We start from the raw sequence: 18,801 nt of genomic DNA on the forward strand, positions 1-18,801 counted from the left end.
GAAAGATCCTTAAAACTATACCTGATAATGAACTATTCAATTTAATTCTGAAATCATGACCTATTTACTAATGACTCAATAATAAATGGATTAGAAAGGCACTGAAATAAATTGGCTGCTAAAGGCAGCTACTACTTTTACTAAAAAAGCTAATACTTAAGGAGAAAAAAAAAATCTCCCAACCATTACAAACTTCAAAGATTTCTACACTAGAAAAGCCTGTTTAAAGTACATTTTTCATACCTCTATATTTATTGATATATGAACATATATGGGTTGATAACCAGTGTGGAGACTGCTACTGAAATCCTGAGTCAGATGCACAATTTGCAGTAAAACTGACTCACAATTATACAATCTTTCTACATTTTACAGCATGAAAATTATACCTTAATAGTTAAAATGATGAAGAAACTAACTTCTTTTCCCCAGGTTCAAACGGATTTACTCAGTCTTCTCATGCACTATCCAGCCAGAATTTTTAATATGATTATTATTTCAATTGAACAACAACAATATCAAGAACTGAAAAATCTGTCAAAGATGCTCCAGAGATTTGGCTTCAGCTTCAAGAAGCCAAAATAAGTTTTAAGATACTAATATTCATACTTGCATCTACTATTACTTTCCATCTGCCAGGGAAACAGAATGAATCTGAAGAACCTGAATTGAAACCATAACATCTGAACAACATCTACAAGATTATTTTTTCCTTGGGGATTTACACATTGCTTTCTTGCTTAACTTCTTTGCACCTTCTGACACTTAAAGGACAACTTCAATGCCATTAAGGAGAGTGAAGATGCTGATCTTGATGGCAAGAAATCTCTTTCAGATCTTATACCACGGCTTAAATTAATGAAGGGTTAGCAAGCAGCAAGAGATTTCATTGTTTTTCAGTAGTGGTCCATCAATAGAAAAAAAATACTCCAAAATGCTCAACTCATTCAAAATAATTTCTCTTACTAACACAATCAGTAAGCATTCCAGGTGACACCAATAATTGCAAGGCATAATTCACCAATAAATTATTCCTGAAATAAAGTAGAGTACCTCAATTTGTGTAGAAGAGAGCTACACCAGTCTAAGATTGTTTATAACGGTTGTGAATAAGTGGCCACTGTTAACATCCTGATTGTTTTGGGAACAATTACCATAAAACATTTGGGAGGTTGTAGGAACTGGAATAACATATGCAGAGGTGGGGTTTTTTCAGCCACAGGTTGTTGCAGTGGCTAAGTCCACTTTACATCCCCAAGTTACCCTAAAAGTGATCTCTCCCCACAACACTGTGCTAGAAATTTCTCCCTTTGTCTAGATTCTGCTGGTCACTGGCCCTCTCCTGTTCCCATCCCTTCTCCCATTGGCCCCTGTTATGCCATTTAACCTTTCCTCTGCCCCCTGGCCCTCAGACTATGGTTTCTGGATGCTCTGCCTGCCTTTGGGAGCTCTCAGGATAAAACCGGCGGCGCGAGCTTTTGGTTGTTGTTCTTTCTTGCCTCTGTTCCCTTCGGGGTGTTGCTGTTAGACACCTCAGAATTGCATGCAGAGAACCCTTCTCTCCTCTCTGTCTCTGGTTCGTGCACAGACTGGGTGTGTGAGTGGCTGTTCACAACCTCCTGCCAAGGTGAGGCTGTGTGCACGCGTGGGTGCTGCCAGAGCGCCGCCTGAGCCGTCCATGAGGGACCCAGCAGGGACAAACCTGGCATTGATCCACCAAAGCCCTCATTCAATAAGAGGTAGCTTTGTGCTTCCCAGTCCTTCTTACACCATTCCCCACCTGAAAATGCCCCGAGTGAAAAGAGGATGTGGCACTTCTCTGGCCCTTAGACAGCAGCCAGATCTGGATGGTAAAAACTATTGTTTTGTTGTTAGTATTATTATCACCTTTATTATTTAATATTTTAGGGCTAGAAGATCATCAGTATTATGTTCTGAAACCACAACAGGGATGGAATCAGGATGATGGCAATTCTACCCATGGAATACACATAAAGGAAGGGATGAAAATTTTCTTGCCCTGAAAGAAAAATTTCAGGCACCTCAAGCAAGGACAGGCAATAAGGAGCTCAGTTTATCACAGTAACTTTAGCAGGAGAGTCACCAGTTGCAGCCAGACCTCATCACCTCAGCCTCAAAGTCAGAGGAAATGTTAAATCAGCTCAGGGGTTTTGCAGAAGTTTCTCCTGAAAAACACAGCTCTGCCTTTCTTAACCTATGTGATCCGGTGTCACAGCACCTCACCTTCTGTCACCTCCCTGCACCTGTTAGCTGGGATGAGAAACCAAATGAGAAGCTCAGAATAATTTCTCTCTAACTGAGGGAACACCCTGATTCTCTGTTCTGTGCAGCTGCAAGACACTTCTGCAATGTCAGAAACAGAAAGCAACAAATTGGCAACACAGAAAGAAGTGGCTGGGAGGGAACGAGTAACAACCTCAGAAAGCAGGGCAGCGTTCACTCCCCCTAACCACAGCTTAGGATTCCTAATTCCATGTATTTCTAATAAACTGGAGTTTTTAAAGACATCAAACACAAGCACATCCCAGCCCCTTGGTTTCTAACAGGAGATCAGTGCAGTACAACCATATTTAATTTTATCACTATGTTCAGCCATGGGGACAGAGATCGAGTGCATTCCAGTCAAAGAGAAGTGTGCTGATGTAAAAGGGCAATGATTAGCCAAAGAGACAAGTTAGGTTAAATCAAACAAGAGCTTCAAAACAATGAAATTATATACCTTGACTTAAAGCTGTCAGGTGGCATCAGTTCCAGAGTATGAGCTGGTCCATACAGATTAACTACAAACAGCTTTACTGTGGGGTTTGTTTGACCTGCCTTTAGAAAAAAAAATAAATAAATAGGAGTTTTAGAGGCACTGAATCAGTGACAGATAAGCAGACTCACTCATTAACATAATTCAGTATCTTCATAATAATGAAAAGTTAGTAAAGTTCAAGTATATTAAATCTGAAAAATTAATTTCCCAACCATATGAATCACACAGATAAAAATACAAAGTGTTGAGTGATTGTCTCACCACCCTTTACTGATGGCAGACCTCCCTGTGCAGAGCAAGTGACCAGTACTAGAAGTGGCTTTGCCCAGTTCAGTTAAGTCAGTTGCCAAAACACAGTCAGTTCCTAAATCTGCAGGTAAATCCAACCTCCAGCAAAGCCTTTTTTAGATGCTATTGTTCCTTCTGAAAAGCTGCACTACCTCTGTCTGAGACAGCATTCCTCCTCCTCCTATCTTTTTCTTTACCATTTTCCCTCGGTCTTCCTTCCCTTGTTTGCTGAGCTGAAAATCTCATTTTCTGGCCTGGATCAGGAGCCAGCTGCTTTGGCAGGCCAGCTCCAAGGGAAACAAAATGCTTCTTGTGGCTAATGGGGAATAACATGGCAGTTTGACAGATATCCACTGGGAAGAGTCTGATAAATCTTGAGGATCTACAGGGAGGTGGGAATCGTCCTTCTCCTGTAACATGGCTCATTACTAAGGGATGCTCCTGAGTTGAAGGGAAAGCAATGGAGGTAAAAGCGAGGCTCTGAAGGGCTGCAAGGAGATGCTACTGGTCCCACATCCCTGTCCTAGACATGCCATCCCCAAGTTTCTGTTTCATGCCACAGGAATTACACAATGTAACACCCTTGAGATACAAAAAAAGGAAGTGTGTTCCTCAACGGGGTTGACTCCTGTTTAATATTGGAAGGAAAAGGTAAAAATCACTGATTCTACAGATTCACCATAATAAACAACAAAGTTGTATACTTGGCTCTTCACAGGCTGAAATACACCCACAAATTCATTTTAGAAATTGGGCTTATCTCAGAATAAAGTCTGAATGCTGTATCCACTCATTTCTGCGTGGTATGGAGGACAAGGAAGTGGAATTTGTGCATTTTTAACACTGCTAGGAAAAAGAAAAGTTTTAAAAAGTGACCTTTTTTTTTTTGGAAGAATAGAGTCTGTGTGTATAACATGTAAACAGACACAGATGAGCACGTTCCAGTGTTCACAAAACGTGTGTGTTTCATTTTATTTTTTAATCCTAGTTATAATTTTCTCTGATGGTTGCACTCTTTAATAAAGACAAAATCTTTTCTGTAATCTGTGTTGCTATACCACCACCTCCATTACCAATTAATGATCTTTAACGAGTAGCTAAATTTGTATTAAATGGAGACATTAAACAAAGATAATGTTTTTCATTAATGAGATTACTGAAGTAGTATTGTGTATCACTTTTATGCTGAATTGCTAATGAAATAGAATTACTCCTTTCTCATTTACAAAGCTGAGTTAAAAATATTCATTTTTTTTTCTTTACTCTGTCACTCAAGGCCTTTTGCCAATGCAAGTATATAAACTACCTCTAAAATTACTGTGTTTCATTATTTCAGAGTATTATTTCATAGCACAAATAACTCTATTTATATAATGTATGTTATTGTTTTGTAGTACCTGGTACAGTCTAACTGTTCAACCATCAACAATAAAGCTTCATCACCAAAAAACAGTCGCAGGAATAGCAGGGTAACAGGAATATTTTCTAAAGCCCTCAATAAACTTCCCCTGAAATGTCAAAGGAGTACCATATATGTGGACCTGCCAGAAAGGAACCCAGACACTTGGAAACTGCACACAAGGGCTGGATGAACTGATCAGCTGGAATATCAAAACAACAGATCCGGAGGCATCTCACCAGAAAATCCCCAGAAAATGAGAAGTGATTTCAGGCATTACTCCTGCCTGGGCTGTTCTTTCACTTTCTAAAACAAATGTAAAAACCCTTCTCTAAATCTTCGGAAACACAGTGATAATTCATTTTTTTTTTTCTTTCTCTTTTTGATGGCCATGAAAATACATTGCAGTGGCTTATCTTATTCAATGCCAGTCTGTCACATTTACTAATAACAGCACAATCTACTGGGATCTCTGTATCTGTGAAGGAACTTGCCCTGTGCTCTGCACACAGAGCATCTGACTCCAGTGCAGCTGGGGCTGGATCTTTTTCCTATGCAGTCATGCAGTCCTTCAAATGCATTACCCTTCTCTCTGAGGTGCTGGATTCATTTTACCAAGACAAATATCAGTGATGAAATGACTTCAAATTAGTTTCTCTGCTGTCCCCTCACCTGATAATTTCTTTTCAGCAAAAGATGTTACAATCTACTGAAAAAAAAAGTAATTATTATTTCCTGAAAGGCACCATGAACAAAATCAGCCTCTGTTACTGTCTGGAGACACTCTTTCCTTATGACTGAATATTTTCAGTGAACACAGAAGAGCAGGTGGGGTTGGCATTCCCACTCATCTTACCTTAGGATATGGATACTGCTTTCCTTTTGGATACAGACCTCCTGTGAACCGGGGGATAACCATGTTGGGTACCAGAGAGTCATTTATAGTCAGGAAGGCCAGTCTTTCCCCGTCTGGAGACCACCAGTGGGCAATGTGGGAATGAAGAAGTTCCTCTGCAAAACCAGATTTCCTTAGGGTTCATAAAAAAACTATCCCATAGTGTCCAGCTTATTCAGCTGGCACCAAGTTACTCTCCCTGTGCCAACTTGAAATGCGTCTGTTGTAATTTCAGTAATTTCACATCATCCTGGGTTGAATGGCTGGGTAACAAGGAATACTGAAGGACCAAGCTTTAACCATTTTCCTCAAATGAGTATTTCCTCTGATATCAGTAAATTATCTAAATGTGAAAGATGATTGTTACTGTCATATGCTTAGTTCTATTACATTCCAGTATATGTGTTTACTTAAATTTTAAATAATTTTAAATAATTTGGGCATTTGGGGTATTTTTTGGGATTGCAAATTTTTTTCTTCTTCTCAATATAGAACTTCAGTATACCTGATTTCCCTGAGTTGTGGCACCTGGTAACATGCAGATTCTCACACAGTGATCTTACGCAATCATTTTTGGAGTGCAGTATTTTGACTTTCTTGTTTCAGTCTAGTGGACAGCTTTAATTCTTGGGAAGTTCAGTTTTTCTGGAGGGTAACTTTTTGAAAGTCCAAACAAGTTTTATTTTTAACCAAATTTTATTTGCTTTCCAAATGAAAGCATTTCTCAAAAATGTCACTCAATGTTTTCTTACATTTATTGTCATTGTATTTCACAGTCAAAAGAAACAAACCAGAAACAGCCACAGACACAGCACCCAAACTCCTGGAATCCCAATACAGCAGCTTCTGAGAAATTCCAAATCTACCCTGTACAAGCCTTCTGCTTCCACTTGTGGAAAGACTTAAGACTGATTCGGTATGTATTTGATACCTTGGCCTGCTTAGTAAGGATTTTGTATTTAAATCTGAAGAATTTGGCTGGAAAACTAATTGAGAATGGTGTTCTAAGGGAAAAGACCTGACTGCATAGCTAATTGGAGAGCCTACCTAACAAAACTACTTAAATTGTCAACAGAGACTCTCCAAGATGCTAATCAGATTCTGAGGGTTCTGAAGCAGCTTAATGGGTTGAATTATCTAAGGTTAGCTAAAATGAAGCTGGGACCTATATTCAAAGTCATATATTCTGGGTCATGCTTCTCTCCCTGGCTGGATAACTAAAATCTTTTACACAGGAGAAGAACAGAGAACGAAAGGTGAATATCAGATAGCAAAAATCACAATTGTGTTTGCTTTAAAATATTACTGTTTGCATTTAGCCAAGGTTATTCACACAAAGAAAAGCTATTCCCAAATGCTTTGTAAGGTAAAATGCTAATAACAATCTCATGAAATGATAAAAGAAAACAAATGAGGTCAAAGGAGGAAGAGTGCTTGATTCAATGAAAATCTCTCAACTTCACCTGGACAATGTTCACCCTGCTCAGCTTCTGATGCTATTAAAAAACTGCTGAAAGTGGAGCACTGCTCTAGGTTAATGGGAAAGGAGCAGTGTGCTCCCTCATGCCAACAGACATTGGGGCTCTCCAGGGTGTACAGAGAGAATTCCCCTTCACTCTGACCTCCATGGGGTTTCTAGGTGGGAAGAGCTCACTGCCTGCCAGCAACCCTGGGAACCCCACGAGTCCTCTGCAAGTCAGAAAATGCAACAGCCACTTGGGCCAGGGATCAAACAACTTGGAAAATAATGAGCAAAGTCACTTAGAGAGAGTTTTAGGACAAGCTTCATGAGGAAGGCTTCGGGATCATCTCCCACAGCACTTCAGAAACTTTCTGGTCCCAAACTGGACAACTTTTGCTTCTCCTGGCTGTGACTCTTATTAACTTCACTTCTTTTTAGCACAAAGTTGATATACTACATCAACTTCAATGAGCTATAGCTGCTTAAATTCTTCAATTTGCTTGCTTTTGTGCTCAATTTCAAGAATATTAAGTGCATATAAAATGATATTCCATTTTTAAAATATTGTTTTGAAATATGCTGCCACATAAAAACGTTTCAAAAGAGTAATGGAAACCTTGGAGGTGGGTAACTATGAGATTAGTTAGCTAACAAGCTGAGGGATGCAAACTACCATTCTAACTTCAGAGCTCACTTGGGCAGAGATTTAAAAGAAACCCCAAGGTGTTTGCTCATAACTACTGCAAGAGGTGTGGACAGACCATTTTTAAGGTGAAGTTTCATGCTGTATGGCCTTAGAACCGTTCCTAAAAACCTCTTCACACAAGAAATTCTATACCTCAGGAAAATGAGTATTTAACACTAAGCTATTTATCTGTAGAATACCTGAGTCCCATAGAAAGAGCAACTGAAATGTGTACTAATTTTAAGCTGTTATACCAACCTAGATAATCTTCTCCCTTTTCTTATTTTGTTTTTCTTAAATTTATCATTATGTCAAAAGCATTTTGGGTGCAGAGGGAACATCCTGTGGTACTGGCTTTGGAAGACAGGCTGAGCTATCCCCCACTCATTTTTGGGTGCCTTCTTCTACAGGGATTTTTAAAATGTAAATGGGTCATCACTGTTGTCCCTAAAAGCAGCAAACTGAGCCCTTCCCCTCCTCACTAGTACATGCTACCAAGTGTTCATTTGCTACATTCTGGTTGGAAATGAATTCCTCTTTCTCAGAAAACACTGCTCTATGCAAACCAGCAGCCAGTACAAAGAATGAACAGATACAAAGGCAATCTTGCAGGAAAATGAGAAGGGAAAGGAACAAACCCAACCTCAGCATTTTCTGAAATGAGCAGATTTGTGCTGTTGGGTCTGTACAAGGACCTTTCATCTGTTTTAATAAACAGATAGATTCGTCCAGCTTACCTTCGTATAACCAGTCTGCAATTCCATTAAAAATAATTCCTTCTTTTCCTGAGGATGTCAGGCGCAATGAGCTGCTCTTTACATCAGGCTGATAGTAGATGTTATTTTCAAATATATAAATCTGGATGAGGTAAGAGAGATGGAGAGAAAAAACAACATTTTGGTAGATATAAATGAATGTTCAGCAATGAATACATAATTTCCTCAGGCTCAGAACAGTCTACAGAATAATTCAGCAGGAGTTTCCACCAACATTGTCTTCATATTCCATTCTATTATAAATTTGGACAAACCTAGCAAACTTTTAATACTTATGGCAAGCAAATCCTTCTTTTGAAATTGTCTTTCCAGTTGAAATATTTCTATTCATGTTAAAAAATATTATTACATTCCTCAAAATCACACAGGAGACAAGTTTTATAACAGCTGAATAGATAAAGAAATTTTCATCTGGTTTTCTAACTGTGAAATGAGACACACTTCTGCAAGGACATACATCATAAATATAAGTTACAGCTTTTTATCATGGTGTCAGAACACACAGGAGAAGCAAAAACAAAGAGCAGCCTGCAGTTAACTTTTCTCAGCTTGCTGACGACTTCTGACTGACACACCAATGTTTAACCTCAAGTGTACTATATAAATGCTCTTTATTTTTCAAGTCTGGGCTCCTCATCCTCCTTTTTCCTTCTTCACTGCCACTCATCAGCCTTTTCTGCTTTTCTTTCCCTGCTCACTTTGTTGCAAAGGGTATCAAGCTCACTCATTTTGTGAAGCTGAGCTCCAGCTCCCCTGACAAAGTGCAGTAAATTAGAATGGCCATGTGTGCACTTCCACAGCTTAACACAAAAATCAAAGTAACAGCACAATTATGCACCATCTCAATTCACACTGAGAAAATGCAGCTGACAGGACTAAAGAAGCCAAATGCCACAGAAATTTTTGCTACACCATTTCAGCACTGTCCACTGATATACAGTGTCTCAGGGAGTGTAACAGGAAGTGTATTTCCACCAAAGACCATTTAAAAAGCCTGGTCATTTATCATTCTCTCACACTTCTATAATAAACGACTTATGGGAAAATACTAACCAAAGAGCAAAGTTTTATTATCACTATTACTGCTGTTCCCTTTGCTTCTAAATTACCATCTGAAATAGATTTCCCTATGAGTCCCCAAACTAATGATTTTTAACAGTAGCCACTTCATGATTTCTGCTGCAGAAAGCAATAAAGCTGAGGTTTTCTCATTCCATGAGCAATGAAATTATTTTAACTGTTATTGGGAAGTGGAAGTAAGCTCTTTATGGTCAGAATTCAGTGCTTAGCAGTGAGCTCAAAACTGGAGCAAAACCAGTTAATCCAGTTTGAATAATCCAAAATGTACTGAGCTTTATACTGGTACAGAGAATTTCTGGGGAGGTGATGTATCACCCTGACTCAACAGCAGAAGAAAATGAGGATTAGAGAATTCTGGATGTATCAAGCTTTTGAAATAATATCTACAAAACTTCCTGTAAATGTGTATTTCCACAGTAAAAATGCACTTTTTTTTTCTAATGTAAAAGAAATTAATACAAGCAATTACAAGACATGGTTAGCTGCTTAACCAAGAAAACCAAAATAATTTAGCCAAGTATTTGTTATTTATGTGAACTAAGACTATGCTATCAGACTGCATTACAGGTAGACTAAGTTGTGAACCACTCTAATTGTTGCTTCCTATGAAGCAACTTCTTACAGCTGACAGTCTATTCTTATATAAACAGCAGCTTTCAAGAGGTTACCAGAAAAGCCTTCTTGGTCAAATGATTCTATTTTATTTAATCTTCTTCAATTAAATGAAATCAATGTAATTCATTTTTGAAGATCAGGAGTATAATTTTTGCTTCTCTCCCCCCTTTTCAGGCTGTTTGTGTTTTTAACGGTGAAGGTACCCATATTGTCTTGTCTCTGCTATGAAAACTTTCATTTAAAGTGATCAGTGCCAGTCAAATGACAGGATTAAGAATTACTTGTTTTATGACTGAACCCTGAGAAGGTTTTTAATCCTGTTATTACTACTTAGCAGGCATTGCTAATTCCATTTGACAGATCTCACATAAGTAAATATTTCTCAAGGATACTCACTGGTGTGCCACTGATTGTGGCTGCATCATCTTTATTCCTGATTCATTTAATAAAGCAGCTTTGTCTCCATCCTCAACCAGTTCTCAGTTACCCTCTGAACAATCTTCTTAGTCTACTCTATCATCCAAAGTTTCCCTTCTTCCCTCATCACTCCTGACACATGTTCCTTCAACTTTGAAAGCTGCTCCAAACCCCAATTTTTTTCTTGAATGTACCTATTGGATCATTTTAAAGTTCTTGAAAAACTTCAAAGTCACACAGCAACTCTCTCCCTAGCAAGCCTTGAGCTCGCTGATTACTTGAATTTAACATTAAAAAGGAAGAATTTATGTTCCTTTGCAGAACATTTATGAAATACAGCCATTCATGATCCTCAACACCACTACACTGCCCATAAGTGCACATGGACGATTTAGGGTTGGTGCTCTGCACTCACTGCCTGCAGCATTCCAAAAGATCAATATCCCCATGCCCGTAAAAACATTTTAGAAAGATTCACCATTATGGTTAGTCATTAAATCTCATCTGCAATGTTGAATATTTGTTGTATTTCAGGAGGTGCCACTTTCCACAGGCAGCCCCTGGACTGCTGTTTGCACCGACAGGAATGGCCTCTGCACCCTTCCTAACAGTGACAGAGCCTGACCCCTGCAGCCAGGGCTGCATTCCCCTCCATCCCTGACCATGCCAAAGGGCTCATCTGTAACTATTTAACCCGTTCACCTCTTGGAAATAAGGACTTGGGAGTTAAAATGTCGATTTCTGCAGCAAAACAGGCAGCAGAGGCGTAACAGGAGTGCTGACATTACTGTGAAGGCTTAGTCATGGCCTGAGAGGCTCTCCCCTCTCAGTGAATGCAAGCAGTGGACTCAATTAAGCACAAGTACTTTGTGTAGCCACAGAGCCCAATCTCCCATCAGTTTGCAGCCAAGAAAGGCATTCTAAAAGGCAGATTCACTGTGAATTCTTCTTCCCAGTACAATACTTACATGATACAAAAGTACCTTAAATATAGCTCTAAAATACTGAAATTTTAACACATCACCACTTGAAATTAATTCTGTTCACAAGATTGTGAGTAGTTCCTGCTTGTTTTCATCTTGTGTTTGCACACACAGCACCAGTCAGCAGCAAAACGTGGTGTCAAATGTGAAGTGGCTTTAGGAGGAAAACAGACACTGCTTGTATTTTATGTGAATTATCAAGAGCCCACAAACTAAGAGTAGAAATGGAACTATTCCTCAGCTGAAACATGCAAAAAAACTCGAGCCCCAGAGGAAAGTCCTTAAACCTCAAACCCTCCCCTCCCTACACAACACCCAAGTTCCTTTTCTTTGCTTCATATATTTTTCTCTTTCTTGCTCATTTTAAACATTGCCACTGTTTTCTGATGAAGTAGTCTTATGGTTCTACTTTATGCTACACTAAAATGTATCTCCAATCTTTTTTTTTCAAAAACACAGAGACTCAATGAAAATTTTTATTTTTTAAGAGGCAGCTACTCCTGCTGATTACTTGCAGTACAACAATACCTGGAAGTTGAATTTATGAGCCACAACTTGGTTTTCAAAATTGAGTGAAAGAGAAAGGAAGTGACTGGGAGAGAACTCAGACTGATACTTTTCCTATGAGACTGAAACTCTCAAGCACTGCAAGGCAGATAACAAATCATGACCCTGGGATAAGAATAACTGATCAAAAAAACCAAAAACCAAATCCTTGGAGCACAGTCTTGTAAACACATGTGCCTTACCTGACTTCAGCAAGTAGAACTATGTGCCCAAAAGTTTCCAAGATGGGGACTGCACATATTCATCACTTTGTAAATTGTGTTTTGAGCATGTCACATAAACCAAAATTTCCCTTGCTAGTCTCTCTCCACTCAGGTATATGGAAGCAAGTAATAGTAAAAGGCTTTCCTTAGTATACACCTGGGGCTATTTACTGCATCACAAGTACTAAAATGTTGACTGCAACTACTGAATCTTCCCAAACTGCTGAAAAAGGAGTTGCTAACTGTGTATCAGACAGGTATTTTCAAGAATACATCAGTGGCTTTGTGCCCAAAATGCTTTCACAGCTTTCAGGTATGATGATAAGAAAATAAATTGAAAAAGGCATGAAGTGGAACCAGGATATGCTATTGTATGTGAAAATTATTATTACGCTTTTTTTAACCTTTTCTACCCATCTTTCATGAGTAGTCTTAAAAAAATTTAAAATTATTTTTAGCTGAGGCTCTCAGCTAATAATGTTGTAAACGGGGATAAATGTTAAAATCTATTGCCTTCAAATTTATTTCACTTTTTCCTTTCTTAGAGATTTTGCACATCAAGTCTTAAACCAAATGGAGAAAAACCCCACCGAATTTCAGTAATCATTTTATTAAGTATTTTCCTATTAATGAAAAACACCTGCAAGAATGTTTTGGATTAGTGACATATTAATCCTTGAAAATGAACAGATTTATTTCAACTGACTGTGATGAACCTGAGGCCCAGCTTGCTCTAATGTTCTACCTCAGCACTAATCCTTCTCATTTTTCCACATCTGGCAGCCTCTAAACCATTTTTTCATAAACCTTCTTCTAAATTAATTCCTTCCAAAACACTTATTTACTGTTTGCAACATGTTTTGCAATTACAGGATTTTCTTTCAGGCTGAGGTCTGGAGCAGAGCACCCAGTCCAAGCAGTTAGTTCCAGATGGCAGACAGCTGTGAAAACAGAGACATCCACTCCCCCAGCTGAACAGCAAACCCAGTGCCAGTAGCTGGAGAGGCCCCCCATGTGTCTTTAATCATTTCAAACACTACAGGCAGAGAAAAGCCGCTAAATTACAGGAAAATGCTCCACTTTTTCCCTTTTGCTGCTCCCCTGAAGCCTCCTGCATGGCACATCCACACTAAATCCCTCCTCTGATTGCAGGGCAGCGTTTCAGGGACAGCACGAGCCTTTTGTGCTCCAGCTGGGCAGCAGCAGCAGCTTGCCCAGAGCTGCTGGAGGTCAACTCCAAAGCCCAGGTATTTTAGGTGGAGGAAAAGCAGAAGGGGTCTGTGCAGCCTGGAGAAGAGGAGACTGAGGGGAGACGTCACTGCAGCGGCAACTTCCTTGTGAGAGGGGAAGAGGAGGGGCAGACACTGATCTGTTCTGTGCAGTGACCAGTGACATGAGCCGAGGGAATGCCCTGAAGTTGTGTCAGGGGAGGTTTAGGCTGGGTATTAGAAGAAGGTTCTTCACCCAAAGAGTGGTTGGGGACTTGAACAAGAAGGAAGGAAAGAAATTGTGGAGTGTGGCTACAGGTTGTGTTTGCCGTTACATGGATTCATCAGGATGAACACCTTGTTCAAGGGAAGTGCCAACCAAATTCTAAAGCTACAGAGCAGATGCAGCTGGAAAGGAAGCAAAGAAGTCACCTGTATCTATGCATCTTTGGTTAGGAAAAAAAAGATCCATACAACAAGCACTGGTCTCTTTCTCTACAGGTTCTACCTGTCATCCAAGAAAATCATCAGATTCTTCCACAGAATCTCAGACCAACAAATATATAAATAACTACTCCAGTCTGGAACAACTTCAGCGCTCCCACTTGATACCCCACAGAACATGACAGCCTTCCTTACCTTTCACATTGAAAATATGAGCTATGACAAGACTAAGGAATTTCTGATTACGCCCAGAAGGAGACTTCAGGCGTTCAGGAAATGCTTCTGCTGCAGAACTGCTGCGGCTGCTAATGACAGCGCTAAAGACATCGACGTAGGGCCTCCTCAGGCAGCCCAGCCCTGGCTGCCCTCCTCTGTGGCCTTGGCAAGGACAAACAGGTCACCCCTCTCTGGGCCAGCACAGGTGTGCTCAGAGCCCAGCATTCCATGTAACAGAGCACTCAACTGTGCTTCTGCCTCTGCAGAGGGGTAAGAATTTACTGATGCAGAAACCCTGAGCACCCACACAGACAGCCTGGCCCCCCATGGCTGATGGCTGCACCTCAGCACAGGCTCCACCAGACTTGCAAAGCATTCAGCAAAATTCCATCCCTTCTTGTGAGACTGCCAGCCAATTAGTTGGATAATTAATTCTTCAAAAGCTTCAAGATGCTTTTCCATCTGGGCTTGCCTCTTACCATTTGTTCTGTCTCCTGTCTCACCATACATTAGCCAGGGCCAAATCCAGCTGCCCCCAGTCAGATCATTCGCCAAGATTTCCAGATGAAATATGTTTTCTCACTAACAATCATTAATACAAATAGTATCAGCTATTCATGAGCAGAAAAAAGTCAAATAAAGAATATTTTCTTTGTTGCCCTGCAAATACTGTACTTTGCTCTTCAGAGATTAAACCATGACTTCTCCAGTTTCAGGTACAGTGCCAAGTTTATACTGCCTGGTAATATGTATGTACACATATATATTGCATATATCCAAAGAGTTGATGCCCTTTTGTTCTTGAACATATGGGAAGTCCAGCACAAGCAAGGATTTTACATAGGAAAAATAAATAAGTGGCATATTAAATGAAATAATTCATTTTGGAATTATTTTTAAGTAATTTTTATTCAAAAAATGTGCTTTCAGTTCCTACTGTTGCTTTCACCATAATTATGGAAAAATGCCGATGTCCATGCACTTCTTTTGACTTGTAAGTAATGTTAGAACTAACTTTGGATTGCAGGATGAAACTAAAATCAAAGCCCTGCATCCACATCAAAGCAATTTGGTTGCCAGTTTTCAACAGCTGCTGTTAAGGTAACAAGTTTGGTTTTCCTTTATATATTTAAAGTATTTGTTACTAGTTTCTGGTTCACAGATCTGAAAAATTATAGAAATAGCTCCACTGCAGAAATTTACAAATAGTTTTCACCAATTTAAAAAATACTGCAAATCTCCCACAGTATCTATCAATGCAATAGCTTTCCAATGAATGCCTGGCCTGGCATTTTCTCTACCACTATTTGGCATCCTCCAACAGTCTGATAGACAAATTTTTTCTGAGAACCACTGATTATGTTATTTTTAGTCACTGTAATATCTGCTCTCTTCTTCAAGTCCACACTGAGCAAACATATTCTTGTCATCTGTGATTTTACTTACTATACCCCTGGGACTCCCAGACTTAAACTGAGATTGTCAGACCATTATTATATCTACTGTTACAGAAGAGGAGTACTCCTTCCTGCCCTTTTTTCCTTGCCAAAATCTTATTTACTTGAACCAGACTGCCACTGAAGAACAAGGTGTAGTTAAGATTATGTGCTTGTGTGCCAATGCAACAACAGTGGAACTGCTATTTTCTTTTTTTCCTTTCACAGAAAAGGTAAATGCTCCTTTGGGGAAGAAAACATCATCCAAAAGGACTGGACACACAGTGTTATACAGGAACAGCTGTACCAAGCTAGAAATTCCATGATGGCAATCCAAACTTCCTGGCCTTTATCAAAGCTCCTTTCTTGCCAGGAGCCACAGAGCACATGCTGGAGAGAGCCACAGAAATCTTTCAGGGCTCTATCTGGCAGCAGGAAAGAGGTGGCTTTTCCTGTGCTCTGTGCTGACCTGGTGGCATAATGCCATTTGGCTCATTTTTATCTACAGCTGGAGATTCAACACCCATCTTCAACATAACTCTGCTGGCACAGGGGTCACTCAGACCATGGTAAGGACAACAGGCACACCACCAATGCTCTGGAGCATTTCCAAATTAGGGGTTGATTTACTGCCCCACACTGGTGAACTGTACACACATTGTGCACAAAATCACACTGACAAACCACATGCCTAGGAGGTACTTTGCACTTTGTTGGTAAAGGAGCAAAATCAAGGGTTAGTGTCTGCCATTCTTGCCTGCAGTAACCAGCTGTGGAAGAAGCTCCATGGTAGTGATAGAGGACACACACACTGAGAGGCAAGTGAAATGCAAGGTGGCAAACTACCACCCAAACCACTCATAATGCATTTCACTGGTGGGATTGATTATTCTGCTAATGTCCTTCTTACAGGTCCCGCAGCCATCTCCGAAACTAAAGAGAATGACGATATTTCAGATAATATAAACCACAGAAAAGTGGCTGATAGAGCTTTCATAGGTGTGAATTTTAAAAGGTTATAATATTCATTAGTAACTTAGTGAGTTACAATTAGGCAGACTTCTTCCAAAAGCCTTTTTTTTCTCACGTCTTACAAATTTTCTATCCAGATCACATATCTTACAGGATGACAATTTCAAGGAAAGTTTTATGGGTTTGTATTGCAAAGCAGCTTTATTTCATATTCCTTTCCCCTACATTATATCTGTAGTCTATTTAGATTGTGAGCTCTCACATACAGGATTGCAGGCTGAAATGTCTGATCTAGTTTGCAATACAGCTGCTTTGCAAGTCTCCAGGAGTGCATAATGGCTCTGATCTCTTCTCTGCAGATGTTTTTTTCTCTTTTCTTTTGCAGGTCAATCTATACTGGTACAAAATTTTCAGAGCCATTCAGCTCTGACTTGCTCCTGCTCTTGCACCACAGAGCACTAAATTATGCAGGCACTGGGCACCACAGGCACCATGAGCTACCTAAGCAATGCATGGCAGTGGACAAAAATCCACCCTTACATGATCCATGTTCCAAAAATCATCAGACACATTGCAAGTGAGGCGGAAACCATATAATAGATAGTAACAAAATGATTATAATTGTGGGCAATAATAACTATATTCACTCTCAAAGGTACCAATTTTCTAAAGGTTGTGATTGACCTACACAGCAATTCTTTCAGAGGAAGCTCTCAAATGTTTTGATTATATTGTAATTAAGGCAGAGAGGAAGTAGCTGTTGATCAGTAGGAGACACGGAGACCTCAAAGCACAGACATCCCAATGTCATACACTGCCTTTTTGTTGGTGTCAGATACTATATGTTAATTTTTGCAGTTCATCAAGCTGCCAGACATAGCAGGAAGAACAGAACACTGAAGCACCATTTTTCTTCTGTGTAGATTAATGCCACTGCACCACAGTAATGTGTTAGCACAATTGTTTCTGAACAACTGCAAACAATCTACAAGGCTATTATATTTAATTGCTATTTAGATAGTTTATAAATCTACTGTAAACAATAGCGAGGATGCACTCATAATGTAGCTACAAGATTAGTTACTAATGTCATGACATAAACCAGGCCACGAACTCAGACTATGAGCAAATCCATGGTAACTCTGATGTTTATGTCCTTGATTTCCAATAAATGCAGGGAAGCGTTGCCCTCTTTTGTTTCAACACACATTAATTATGTTGCCTTTCCAATGATATTGGATCATGATGCTCACTAAATTCACACCCTGCCTCATCCCATGACAGCTTACCCATGAGAGCAAACATAGTGTAATATGCTATATAAATAAAATCACGTATAATATCTGCACTACGACCTAAGCAAAAAGCTGTCTCATAAATCCGCTGCACAGATCACAGTAAGCCTGCCTTGCCCCCAAGCTTGTGGTCTGGATCTGCTGCTTCCTCCCATGGAGCTGCCTGCAGAGCTTTGCTGGCTGCAGCACTGTGCAAAATGTCACTGAGGACTGGGCTGCTCAGCCCTTTGATCTTTGTCTAAGTGATGTGAAGAACAGACTTACCCAAAACCAGTGCATGCTCAGGAACTCACACTCCTCCTTCCTCACACTTACTGATCGCTTCTGACTAATGAGCCAGCATGGAGCTTATAATAAAATCATAATCTGTCCTTACCATAAAATCTTTTAAAATGATCTCTGGTATTTCAGGCTCATCTCACGCTGATATCAAGCATTCAATTATGCCCAGACTGATCAATCCGTAACAAGCTAAACTGAAACATTTTCAACCTAGTTACTGCAGAAGAAAAAAAAAGCAATGTTGGGAGATAGAAAAATATCTAAGGAACCTGTAAGAGCTTGGTATCAGAGGAGAAATCTTCTGTTTTCTTAGACAAAATGCAAGAAAGTAGCATTCTAACAAGCAAGGACAAAAGTAAAAAGATAAAGAATTGAAAATTCTGAGCTGTAAAGTCATATTTACATTGTCTACTATTCTTAGGGTGGTGTGCAATCCCTGAGGTGACAAATCCCTGTCATTTGTATGCAGTACAATAGACCAGGGTGCCTCTGAGTATCTCCTACATGAGAAACCCAAGCAGATCTGAACACAAAGCTTTGTCCTTTCAGCTGCTATTGCTGACCCAGCCCATCTTGCTGTATGGGCACGTGCCTTCATCTCCCCACTGCACACAGCGTTCAAGCTGCCAGCTGTCTTTATGATGGGCCAAAATTTTAGTGGATGACATCCACCTGTACAGACTCCACACAGCACATTCAATGCAAGAAACAGATCTGGTCTTAAAATACCTCATTAGGAACAAGACAAAGAGGAATTTTTGACTAGCTCTTATAACGGCCCATCTGTTTGGGACAGTTC

The 18,801-nt window shown here is 39.8% G+C and overlaps 1 protein-coding gene across 4 annotated transcripts in view; it reads right to left on the reverse strand.

The window, feature by feature from the left end:
* The window catches only part of DPP10 (dipeptidyl peptidase like 10), a gene marked incomplete at both ends in the record, with an annotated part of 450,907 nt that overhangs the window by 35,523 nt on the left and 396,583 nt on the right, over positions 1-18,801 (reverse strand). For all 4 annotated transcript variants that reach the window (XM_082285405.1, XM_082285404.1, XM_082285406.1 and 1 more), the window contains 3 exons: positions 2,741-2,838; positions 5,323-5,477; positions 8,246-8,366. In XM_082285405.1, the coding sequence (XP_082141531.1) occupies positions 2,741-2,838; positions 5,323-5,477; positions 8,246-8,366 (374 nt within the window). The remainder of the gene's footprint in view (positions 1-2,740; positions 2,839-5,322; positions 5,478-8,245; positions 8,367-18,801) is intronic.

This window comes from Coloeus monedula (assembly GCF_965178545.1).
Source record: "Coloeus monedula genome assembly, chromosome: 7".
NCBI lineage: Eukaryota > Metazoa > Chordata > Aves > Passeriformes > Corvidae > Coloeus > Coloeus monedula.